General features: G+C 62.9%; 2 protein-coding genes across 8 annotated transcripts; one reads left to right on the top strand and one right to left on the bottom strand.

Annotated features, from left to right (window-relative positions):
- Window positions 1–1,987: 1,987 nt before the first annotated feature.
- Rassf7 (Ras association domain family member 7) lies at window positions 1,988–4,511 on the bottom strand. 4 transcript variants are annotated; one of them, XM_042665521.1, is made up of 6 exons: window positions 4,458–4,511; window positions 3,803–3,933; window positions 2,927–3,639; window positions 2,653–2,781; window positions 2,497–2,578; window positions 1,988–2,419 (listed from the first exon to the last, which is right to left on the bottom strand). In XM_042665521.1, exons 2-6 carry the CDS (start codon window positions 3,924–3,926, stop codon window positions 2,388–2,390), a joined length of 1,080 nt encoding a protein of 359 aa, XP_042521455.1. In that variant the 5' UTR covers window positions 3,927–3,933; window positions 4,458–4,511; the 3' UTR covers window positions 1,988–2,387. The 4 variants fall into 4 exon arrangements, with proteins under 4 accessions (XP_042521455.1, XP_042521454.1, XP_042521456.1 ...); XM_042665520.1 differs by lacking the exon at window positions 4,458–4,511 and adding an exon at window positions 4,355–4,439; XM_042665522.1 differs by lacking the exon at window positions 4,458–4,511 and having other exon boundaries at window positions 2,497–2,562; window positions 3,803–4,446.
- Window positions 4,512–4,793: 282 nt separating this feature from the next.
- Lmntd2 (lamin tail domain containing 2) lies at window positions 4,794–10,493 on the top strand. Of its 4 annotated transcripts, XM_042665524.1 has the most exons (16): window positions 4,794–4,847; window positions 6,247–6,315; window positions 6,668–6,856; window positions 6,940–7,083; window positions 7,471–7,558; window positions 7,666–7,821; window positions 8,049–8,111; window positions 8,193–8,281; window positions 8,540–8,808; window positions 8,949–9,039; window positions 9,126–9,315; window positions 9,395–9,514; window positions 9,596–9,792; window positions 9,952–10,094; window positions 10,190–10,242; window positions 10,353–10,493. In XM_042665524.1, exons 3-16 carry the CDS (start codon window positions 6,687–6,689, stop codon window positions 10,482–10,484), a joined length of 1,905 nt encoding a protein of 634 aa, XP_042521458.1. In that variant the 5' UTR covers window positions 4,794–4,847; window positions 6,247–6,315; window positions 6,668–6,686; the 3' UTR covers window positions 10,485–10,493. The 4 variants fall into 4 exon arrangements, with proteins under 4 accessions (XP_042521458.1, XP_042521460.1, XP_042521459.1 ...); XM_042665526.1 differs by lacking the exon at window positions 4,794–4,847 and having other exon boundaries at window positions 5,761–6,315; window positions 9,695–9,792; XM_042665525.1 differs by lacking the exon at window positions 4,794–4,847 and having other exon boundaries at window positions 5,761–6,315; window positions 9,979–10,094.
- The last annotated feature ends 3 nt before the right edge of the window (window positions 10,494–10,496 follow it).

The raw sequence follows: 10,496 nt of genomic DNA, 5'->3' as shown, positions 1-10,496 counted from the left end.
GATTGGGCCGGAGACCCTTTTGGAGGGAATGCCCTTCCCCGTGTGTCCCGGGAAGCCCTGGGCAGGCTTGTGTCTTGTGATCTTCAGCCGACAGGACCGGACCGCGGGACCCCCTCCGAGGACCACTTCTGGGACTTCCTACCCAGGGACGTGGACGGCTCAACCTCAGCGCGGGAGGCAGGACCACGGGCCTCTTCGTGGGGTCGTCCCAGGTCCCTCCCAGGGGCCCTCTCTGCTGGGTGTTCTCAGGCTACCCTGCTGAAAGTCTGCAGGAGGGCCATGTCCGGAGCAGCTCTGGGCCTGCGGGACCAAGTCTGTGGACTTGGTCCAGGCCCTTCTGGGTTCAGATTGGCCACATCGTGTCATCAGTGCGGTGCCTGCCATGCCCAGCTGGCTATGCAGGCTGGGGGAGGCTGTGTGGCCTTGGTGACTCTCCCAGCTCTCACTGCTGGGGTCGAGGCCGAGAGTGGCCCCAGCATCACGCACAGCACAGCCTGGCTGGGTGAGGCAAAGGGAGGGGCAGAGACCTCCCCACACTGGAAGGTGCTGGGGTCCCTCCAGGCATTGCTCAGGGAGATGGCCTGCTAGCTAGGGTAGGTCCTGCTCTGAGACCTGATGTGTGTAGAGAGCCGTCTCCCTTTTCCTTACTTTCGCACAGCACAACTCATACCATTGTCTCTAAATAAAAGTTTCAAACCCAAAACTAAACTTTTCAGCATCTCCAAGGGTTCATGAGCTGAAGCAGGCTGGCACCTCCTCCAGGTGTGGGATTCTGTTCACCTTGAACAGCTGCTGAGGGGCTCTGCCCCTCCCCCATCACAGATGACCAGGGCTCTGCAGCTTCTTCAGGGCCAGTCAATGCCACACCGCAGGCTGGACAGCACCTGGTACATGCTGGCTCTGCCTGCTTCTAGTCTGGGCTAGGGAAGATGGATAAAAACTCAGGAAAGATATGACCTCCCCTGCCTGAATCCTGGTGTGAGGTAGTCTCTGGACGCCACCTGGCATTGTGCCCTCTAGCCTATGTGCTTAGGGGACTTAAGGTTGGTGCCCAGAGTGTGTGACACCTCCTGTGGTGGGTGGGGAGCTAGGTGCCCAGCCCTAGTAGCCTTTGCACTTTAGGCTGCACTCTGTGACCCCCGTGCTTGGCCTTGCCTGCTGGGCCCCAGCCTCTCCCCATTCCATCCACCTGGGTAAACATCCCATTCTCCATGCCCCCACAGCAGTAGGTTCCTGGTGGCTCTGGCCTTGGAGGAGGGGCCATCTCCAGCTTCCTGTGTCCATTACCACCCTTGGGTGCCCAGAGCCTGGGGGCTCCCCTGGCTGTGCTTATCAAAAAAAAAAAAAAAAAAAATCTTAAGCCTAGCCACAGCTCTAGCTGCTAGGACCATGCTACGCCCCCCTGAAGCCAGGGCTGGGAGAGGCCGTGGGCTGGGAGTGGTTGGGCTAAGCTAAGGAAGCAGCCCTACCCTAATTTCAAAGCTGGAATCCCAATAGGGGCTGTGCACTCCCACAGGAGAAAAGGCACAGACCTTGTCCACTCAGGGCCCATACCCACCTCGGGAGGGCTCCCGGGGCCTGGCCAGCCCAGAAACCCAGGACCTGACCCAGGATCCAGGAACCAGCCTCCACAAGTTCTCAGCAAACCTGCCGGGCAGGTCTTACTTGTAGTCCTGTCATCCCTAGTTCCTGCTGCTGTATGGGGTGCAGGCCAGACAGATTCAGGAAGCCCGGTGGGAGTGGGGTCCAGACAAAAACCCAGGTCAGAGCTGAGCTGGCAGGCCTTCATAAGTCTGGAGATGACAAAGGTCTCAGAGACCCGCAGGGCAAAACAACTAGGGAAGTCCCAGCTTGGATCCCAGGGAGCTCTGGTTCCTGAAGCACCCCCTTCCCAGATCCCAGTGGCCCGTCCAGAGTACTCCACCATGGCCGTTATGTAGACTTCAAGTTCTGGGCCTCACAGAACCTGCACAGCACTGTCTTGGGACGCGTTCAAGGCACTTTGGGTAGTTTATTGTTTAAGTGTTGGGGTAGGGGAGGGGAGGTGGCATGCACACAGTGAAGGACACTGCCCACAGGCACATGACCACTGCGTGAATGTAGTATCCATACTTGCCCTTCCTTGGCAAGGAGTAGTGGCCCTGGGAGCAGGAGAGTTCTGAGCTGGCCCAAGCCTCTCCAGGGGACTTGTCAACTGGCAAGGGCTAGGGAGCTGTGCTTGCGGCACTCCACCTTCCTGAAGCAGAAGCCCAGGACACTAGTGCTTCTCACTGCACGTGGACGGAATCCTCTGTGGCCACAGACGCCTGCTGTCCTGCTGTCCAGGCGACTCATCCCAGCTATCCTGGCTCATCTATCTTCAGCCAGCCCCACTTGGGCAAGAGTTGCTACCTCCAAGAGCTCTGCCATATGTGGGAAGCTGTGGGGAAGACACAAGCTGAGGAGGCTGCGGCCCGGGAAGGGTCCATCCCACAGGTGGGGGGCTGGCAGACATACCCTCAGGACTCAGGCTGGGTACTAGGACATGACTCTGGGGGGTTCCTTGGAGGGCCTCTTCACTGGCTGGAGGCAGAAGATCCTGTGAGGAAAGCAGGTCAGCTGGGAGCTGGGCCTGGCCCCCATCATTCTGCCTTTCCCCAGAACCACGCTAACCTCTGTGCCAGATGGGCCTCTGTCCGGATGTGTGTGCGGTGGTAGGGCAGCCCCTGTCTGCTGGATGAATTGCTGCAGGTTACACTGACGGAGCTCCCGGTTCAGCTCCTCAAGCTCCTGAGCCTGGGCCTGGGAGCACATAGAACTCTCAGGGGCCTACCATGGAGCTCCACAACCCACAGAGCAAGCTTGCTAGTCTGACCCTCTGCCAGACCCCCAAGCTGGCCTGTGTATGGGACAGGGAGGCAGCAGGGCCTGAGTCTCCTGGGCTCACCTGCAGGGCATGCTCAGCAGCCTCCAGAGCTCGGCTCACCAGGGCCAGGCTACCCTGCACCTCCACACTCTGCCGCTCCTGGATTGCCAGGTCCTGGAGCAGGCGTTCTGTAGCAGATGCTGTAGCCGAGGGAGGTCCAGGCGCCTTTGTGGCCAACCGAAGCTCAGTCTCCAGGGCACAAGCCTGCGCATCCAGGGCCTGGAGCCTGGCAGCATGCTCGGCAGTAGCTGCACTCAGGGCCTGCAAGCGAGCCTGGCCCTCTCGCTCCCGGGCTTGCTCTCTCCGAAGCTCCTGTTCCCAGAAGGCCTCATGGCCCAGCTCCTCGGCATTCCTCTGTACTCTGACCTCTAGGTCCTGCAGGTCTGCAAAGGTGCCCGGTGTGGATGCTAATGGGGTTGCAGGCTCAGGGGGTAGGGGATTGGGAGCCAGCCTGGGACATCCCAAACTGAAGGTCAGTGCTTTCCGGGGCTCACGGCCAGGTCCTGCTCTTGGCTTTGGGGGGAGGCTGGCACGAACTGGGCATCGCTCCGGGGGCAGACATCTGTCCGAGGAGGGTCTCCCAGACAGGCTGGGTCCTGTCCGCCTTAGGACAAACTGGACATCACTGGCAAACTGTCCACAGGTGGCCTGGGCACCTACTGGACACTCCTGTGGCAGCAGCTGCCGTTCCTTCTCTCTGAGACGCTGCACGAGCACGAAGCGGCCTGTCTGGCCTGTAGGGGAGAGAAAGGTTCAGCCTGTGTCCTTGACTCGGTCTACCTTACTTGAAGAACCAGAGCAATCAGGACCCGGTTTCCCCCTCCTTGAAGGGGGAGGGTCAGCGACCATTAGGCCCCTGCCCTACCCACTGGGTCTCTCTGCCTCCAAGGTACTTACCTATTGCTTGGGCTAGTGCTATAACCACTTCCTGGCAGGTGGTCTGCTCTGAGACCCCACAGACCACCCGCTGGATGCCGTCCACCCACACTTTCAGCTCCATGGCGGCCAGCTCCAAGATCATACCTGTCCTGTGGGGAGGGCACAGACCCGAGGGTCAGGGCCTTGGCGGGCCCCGCAACAGGTTCAGTGTGGTGTCCCCTGGAAGCCGCGGCCTCCCGTGTCCAGCCCGCTCCAGGAATGAAGGAATCATTAACCAGGTCCAGGATTTCCTGTCCTCGTCACCTGCCCCGAGGGCGCGGCCCCTCCCGCGGGCGGCACCGCAGGTGGCCGTCCCCAGGCACCGAGGGCACCGGCGGGCCCACACGGCGCCCTGGCTGCCCCGGGAACAACCCCCGCGGGAGGGGCCCCGCCTCGGGGCTCGGAGACGCCCGGAGGGGCGGACGCTGCCCGCCCCGGCCCAGCCGCCGGCCTGCGGCCAACGCGCTGGTCCCCGCTCTCCCTCCGCCGCGGGCACTCGGGACTCCCCCACCACGCAGCACCCCGACTTCCCTGCTCCGCGGCGGTCGGCTCAGGTTCGGCGCGGTTCCCACGCGTCCCGCCGTCCGGCCCCGCGCCTCGCGCTCGGGAGGCCGGGGGACGGCGCGACGCTCACCTGGACGCTCGCCCGCCACTCGGACCAGGACGCTCCCGCGCCGCGCCGGCCGCAACCTGCTGCCTAGCGCCGCGCCGCGCCCCAGCCCCGCAGCCTCATTGGCCGGCGGCCCGCACGCCCCACCCCACCGCGCACCCGTGGCCTTGTGGCCAGCGATACCCGCCCCACGCCCGCGCCCATTGGCTGCCCTCGTTAGCTCCGCCCCTGGCTCGACGCCACGCCCCCGGCCCAGGTATGGGCGGGGCCTGCAGGAAGGGGCGGGGCTGGTCCCGCTCACCTCCCCCGCGAACAACGCGGAAGCGCGGGTCCGCGGCCGTCCGCGGCCGTCCGCCGCGTCTCCGCGCCGGTGTGAGGTCGCGCTTGCCCGCCGACTTCCGCAGTAGCTTTCCGGTGTGACGGGTACCCCGCCCCGCCAGCGAGGGAGCGCTGGCTGGGGTCCTGCGTCCAAGGCGTGGCGGGGCCAAAGCCGCCCCGTCATGTCCTGAACAGCCCTGCGGGTCTGGGCCCTCCGACCCCGTCCCCTCCGGATGGGGGGGCTTCGATCCTGCGGGAGGAGGGAGCCCCCCCGCCGGGCAGGAGGAGGAGGGAGCCCCCGCCCGCCGGGCAGGAGGAGGAGGGAGCCCCCCCCCGCCGGGCAGGAGGAGGAGGGAGCCCCCCCCGCCGGGCAGGAGGAGGAGGGAGCCCCCCCCCGCCGGGCAGGAGGAGGAGGGAGCCCCCCCCCCGCCGGGCAGGAGGAGGAGGGAGCCCCCCCCACCGGGCAGGAGGAGGAGGGATCCCCCCCCGCCGGGCAGGAGGAGGAGGGAGCCCCCCCCCCGCCGGGCAGGAGGAGGAGGGAGCCCCCCCCCGCCGGGCAGGAGGAGGAGGGATCCCCCCCCCGCCGGGCAGGAGGAGGAGGGAGCCCCCCCCACCGGGCAGGAGGAGGAGGGGGCCCCCCCCCACCGGGCAGGAGGAGGAGGGAGCCCCCCCGCCGGGCAGGAGGAGGAGGGAGCCCTCCTCCCTTTCTCCCCCTTTCCCCCCCTCCCCCGCCGGGCAGGGCTGGTGGGCGCAGCAGCCATGATGGGGGAGGAGTACCCTCTGAGGCTGCTTAGGACAAAGGCCCCAGGCTCTTTGTCTGAGGCTCCATCCCGCCCCAGTGGGGCCCAGTGCCCTCGGGAGCAGCAGGCTGGCCCAGGCCTCTGCATACTGAGTCGCACTTAAAGCCGCCCCTCCACCTCCCCTGCCATCCTGGCGAGAGAATCCCAGGCCTCTGGCTATCTGCTCTGCCCCAATCAGGTGGAAGTGGGGGGAGGGGCGTGGAGGCCTGTGTGTCCACCCCATAAGGCCCCTCCTGAAGCCTAAAGTGGCAAAGGTTGAAGGTGTGAGAGAAAGCACCAATTTGGATGCTACACAAAGACTGGAGTACCCCACTTCTAGGCCTCATTTTGATCCTGGAGCAAAGGAACTGTCCCTAGGGCTCCCTAGGATGGACCGCCACTGAGGCAGCCCAGGGGGTGTGGTGATGGGGAGGGAAGGTGAAGTTTCCATTTCTGGGTTAGGTACCCAGTCCTAGACCACTGCGGCCAAGTCTACCATTCACTGCTGTTAGCCAGCACAGCCCCTGAGCCCCTAGTCCACCAGTCACCATTGACCAGGGAAGGGTTCAGGTGTCTATGTGGTCCTCTGGTCTTTAGCTGGGCAGTGGCCCATTCCCTATACTTCTAGGCTGGGCTGGCCCAGAACCCATTCATGGCTCTAGGACTGGGTCTCCTTGGAAGCTTCTGTTAACAAACAGCCCTTCTTCTGGATGCAGGTACCCATGGCAACTGCATAGAACCCACCTCTCCATCCCTCCCTAGCCTGCTAAGGGCTCAAGCCTCAGGTGGGTGTTGGTGGTGAGCCCCTTGGGCTGGGGCATGTGAATGAGGTCACGGCAGAGTGCCAGTACTTCTGACCTTTGCTCTAGGCTGAGGGCTAGGGGGGCAAAGAGGAGACAGCTGGCGGACACACTGAGAACATGACGGCAGGGAAATGACCTGCCGCCCGACCTGAAACAGAGGAAGACTCTCCTGTGACCAACAGCCCTCTGTCCAATGGGGTGGACACATACATGTGGGCCTCAGTGACCCCTAGTGAACTGGTAGCGCTACTCAGTTCTCTCCGGCCCATGTGAGTTCCATGAGATGCCCATGCCTGGGATACAAGGATAAACTTGAGCTTACTTTTCCTCCCAGCTCCTGACCAACATCGAGCATGGCCCCAGAATCTTCCCTAGAGTCTGAAGAGGAGGAGGTGCCCCCTGTGCCAGCAGATGGAGAGCCGGCCAGCAGCGATGTGGGGCCTCCAGTGGACACACCTACAGATAAAGGGAATCCCTCCTGTTCCCAGGACACCACAAGTCAACCACCAGTTGTCAACCTGCAGTAAGGACAGGAAGGACAGGTGGCCAGCCTCCTGGGCTGACCGGAAGACCAGGCTGGTTAAGCAGCAGGGACTGGAATTGCAGGTTGTCCCCTGAGGCCCTGGACCCCCGGACCCTGAGGCTGCTGTGGCAACTGAGAGAACTGGAGATCCAGTCACTGCGGTCGGCCCTCCAGAATGACCGGCACTGCCACATCCTACAGGAGGTGGCAGGGATCCCCCCGGAGAGGTCAGCAGTGACATCCCCAGCTCAGCCCAGCCTCTGGGTTCCCCAACTTCTGGTTTCTGTCAAACCCCAACCCCAGCTGCTGAGCTAGCACTTCTTTGTTTCTAGCACTTGCACTTTGACAACCTTCATTGCTAGCTCTAGTCCTTGCTAGATGAGGGAACCCTAAGTAAGTTACTACGCTCTAAGTGTAAGTGTAGCCCGGAGCATGTGGACCCCTCCTCAAACCTGACAGGGTACAACCTGCCTTAACCTGCTGCACTGTAACCCTAAGCCCTAGCCCACACCCAGGGTGCCATGGCAGTCAAGCGGGAGGCTCCGATGCTGACCTCAGGAGCCTGCCTGGCGCTGACGCAGGGCCCGCTGAGATGCGCTTGCCTCTCTTCCCAGGAGTCCTTGCACTCAGGAGAAGTTTCTGCAGAACCAGGTCCGGAAGTTGACTCTGGATCTCAAAGCGCAAAAAGAACAAGCCCGGCTGGTGAGGCGCTGGGCGCGGGGAGCGGGGCCAGGCCCTGGCAGGGGTGCCTAGGCTGGTCTTGGGAACAGGACACCAGGCGGCTCCTCATGGACGGTTCCCCTGAGCAGGAGAAAGAGCTCTTGGAAAAGCAGCTGATGCAGACCCTCCACATGGTGCAGCAGCTGGAGGATGAGCTACAGAACTTCCAGAAGTCATGCCTCCTGCATCTGGCCCACTCCTCCTGGGTGGGCCGCATACTTCGGTCGCAGACCGGCAGCGTGGAAGTGAGCTTAGCCCCCGGGCCCTTCCCAGCCGTCCTTGGAGGTCATCGTGCTGCTTTGTTGAGTGCTTCTGTTAGGGTTCCTAGCTTGCCCTTGGTCAGGCTGCCTCCACCAAGAGGAGTCATGTGACCTGCATTCCTGCCCACCTGGCAGAAGGTGCTGATGAGGTCGAGGGAGGGAGGGGTGCCACCGGGGGAGAGGCGTCTTCCCCTGGCCTGTGTCCCTTGCAGGTGATCACTGCGGAGACCCTGATGGAACCCAGTGACTTCTCAGAGAATGAGCAGACCGGGGAGGTGAGCAGGACCCCCCGCTGGAGGCAAGGGGCATTCCACTTGTTGGGTAGGGAGCCACGTGCCTGTTGCTTTCCTGCCCAGGGTTTCCGGCTGGAGGACGTGGACTGGAATAGCATTGCCCGTCGATTCCCCAACCTTCTCACCGACATCACGTCCAGCGTGGAGCAGAAGTAACTAGCTGCCTTGGGCTGGGAGCCCCAGGGGCCAGGGCAAGGGGGAAGGCTTGGCCTGGCAGAAGTAAGTCAGGCTTCCTTCTGTCTTTAAGTATCCCTAGACAAGTCCTTTAGTTCTTCCAAGCCTTGGCTTTAATCTGTAGGATGGGTTCAAGATGAAGGGAAGGACCCACTGGGCCACTGCTACCATGCTGTGGGCTTGGATGAGGGCGGGGCTGCCAGCCAGGGCACCCAGTGAGCAGAAGGTGGCCCCAGGCAGATCCAGCCCCGCCCGCCCTCTTCGCTGGACTCCTGGAGCTCGGATTCCCCTGACAAGCACCCGGAAAGGCCTGGCAAGAGTCTGGAGTGGAGCTCCCTGCCCGTGGTACACTCCAGCAGCTCAGAGGACACCAACCCTGACTCTCACCACTGCCAGCCGGTCCTGCATTCCCAAGGGCAGAAGGTGCCCGGGTACCCAGACTTGTCTTCTGAGCAGAACCAGACATGGAGCGAAAGCTTCAGCAAAGACACAGAAGGTGGCGCAGGTAGGACTCCCCACCTCTCCAGGCCCTGCTCCCCTGCCAGGCAGACCCAACATGCTGCAGGCCTGTCTGGCCTCATAAGGTACTGTCTCCACCGGACAGCACCTGTGGGCCTTGCTCCCTGAGAGCACTCATTTCCGTAGGTCGCCAGAAACCCCACTTGGGCCACCCCAGCAAGATGGTCCCGAAGCCCTTTGCGGACCCTGACTACCAAGGTTCTGGGTACCAGCTGAGGTGAGGGGTTGCCCGGCCATCGGCACACCGGCTGGTGGGCAGCTTTTGGGTCAGGGCACCTCCTTGGCACTCCTTTTCTGCCCCAGCCAGGATAGCTGCTGCTTGAAGATTGTAGCTGTGAATTGCCGGGAGAGGTTTGTCCGCATCCTCAACCAGTCCCAAGAGGAGACTGTGGAGCTGGGCGGCTTCCTGCTGCAGCAGCTGGTGCAGAACTTCCCAGTGTGCATGTTCCGCTTCCCACCTGGCACCCTGCTGGCCCCAAGACACCACATTACGGTGCGCCCCCCTGTCCATGAGCCCGTGTGGCCCCACTCCAGCCCTCTGCTCCTCCCCCAACGTCCCGTACCGTTCCCAGGTGTGGGGTGAGGGGACTCGCCGCACCAAGAAGCAGCCGCCTATATTCTTGGGCCAGGAACCTGTCTACTTCCACTCCAGCCAGGGCTGCGTAACGCTGCTCCTGAACGCTGAGGGTCAGGTCAGTGCTGGTCCCCGTCGGGAAGGGCTGGGCACGCCTGGCAGGGCAGGGGTCACTGATGTGTCCTTGCTGGCCCTGAAGGTCCTCAGTGAACACCAAGCCCCACACTGTGCCACCCTGGGCTCCAGAACCTTTGAGGACAACATGGACTGGTCTATCGATTGTTTCCCTCTCTCCAAGGCTGGACTTGGGACAGACACCCAGGAACAGCAGCGCCGGCCTTTACCTATGTGCAAGGGCAGAGTGCAGGAGTCCAAGGCTGGACGCCGGAAGCCGGGGTGGGTATGAGTCCCTCAGTCTGGTCCTCGCCAGCAAAACTTGTCTTCCACGCCCTCCCCAGGAGCACCTCGGCTCCCTAGGCCTGGCCACGGCTAGAAACACTGCTCTAAACTTGCTCTGAACTCTCGCGCACCCTGCCGGTCCCATCCCTTTCCCAGGTTGACCAAGATGCCCGGTTCCACCAGGACTTGGGGCATTTTGCCACGGCTAAGCACTCGCAAGCCTTGTCACCCAGGAAAGGGTCCGGCACAGCGGGAGGGCACCAAGACTGAGGTACAGCAGCTTCCGCCCACCGTCCCTGGTGAGCATGGGGTGCAGAGCGAGGGTGGCCTGACCCCCTCTGCCATAGGGACCCTGGCTGGCCAGCCTGACCCCACTCCGTCCTGTCCTACACAGAGGCCGGGCTGCCCCTCGAGAAGTGTCTGAGTAGGAGGGAGGACAAGTTCCAGGTAAGTACTCCGGCCCACCCAGCGCCTTCCCGGTCTGCCTGGCCGGCCTGGGTGGCCCTCAGGCCCAGCTGCTTCTCGGGGCTGGCGCTCATGCTCAGCTTGTTCCGCAGGTATGCCGGAAAAGTGTAGACCGGAGCTGCCCCATGGTGGCTTTGTCTGTGCAGAGCACAGCTGAGAGCAAATACGGGTTCCGCTTTCTCAGCTGCCCACCCATCACCACTGACGTGTGCTGGAGGATGTAGCTGAGGATGTGT

Source organism: Dipodomys spectabilis, unplaced genomic scaffold, assembly GCF_019054845.1.
Source record: "Dipodomys spectabilis isolate Male_0828 unplaced genomic scaffold, ASM1905484v1 ptg000331l, whole genome shotgun sequence".
Classification (NCBI taxonomy): Eukaryota; Metazoa; Chordata; class Mammalia; order Rodentia; family Heteromyidae; genus Dipodomys; species Dipodomys spectabilis.
The sequence above is the reverse complement of the archived record's forward strand: the minus strand, read 5'-3'. Positions and strand labels throughout refer to the sequence as shown.

What these genes read in the sequence shown, in the direction of transcription:
- Rassf7 (XM_042665521.1), bottom strand. Translation starts at nt 3,926, where the DNA reads ATGATCTTGGAGCTGGCCGCCATGGAGCTGAAAGTGTGGGTGGACGGC. An exon ending in CTGCTGAGCATGCCCTGCAG is followed by an intron (nt 2,782 to 2,926) that starts GTGAGCCCAGGA and finishes ATGTGCTCCCAG; the next exon opens with GCCCAGGCTCAGGAGCTTGA. An exon ending in ACCCAGCCTGAGTCCTGAGG is followed by an intron (nt 2,420 to 2,496) that starts GTATGTCTGCCA and finishes TCTTCCCCACAG; the next exon opens with CTTCCCACATATGGCAGAGC.
- Lmntd2 (XM_042665524.1), top strand. Translation starts at nt 6,687, where the DNA reads ATGGCCCCAGAATCTTCCCTAGAGTCTGAAGAGGAGGAGGTGCCCCCT. An exon ending in CCACCAGTTGTCAACCTGCA is followed by an intron (nt 6,857 to 6,939) that starts GTAAGGACAGGA and finishes CTGGAATTGCAG; the next exon opens with GTTGTCCCCTGAGGCCCTGG. An exon ending in GCTTCCGCCCACCGTCCCTG is followed by an intron (nt 10,095 to 10,189) that starts GTGAGCATGGGG and finishes TGTCCTACACAG; the next exon opens with AGGCCGGGCTGCCCCTCGAG.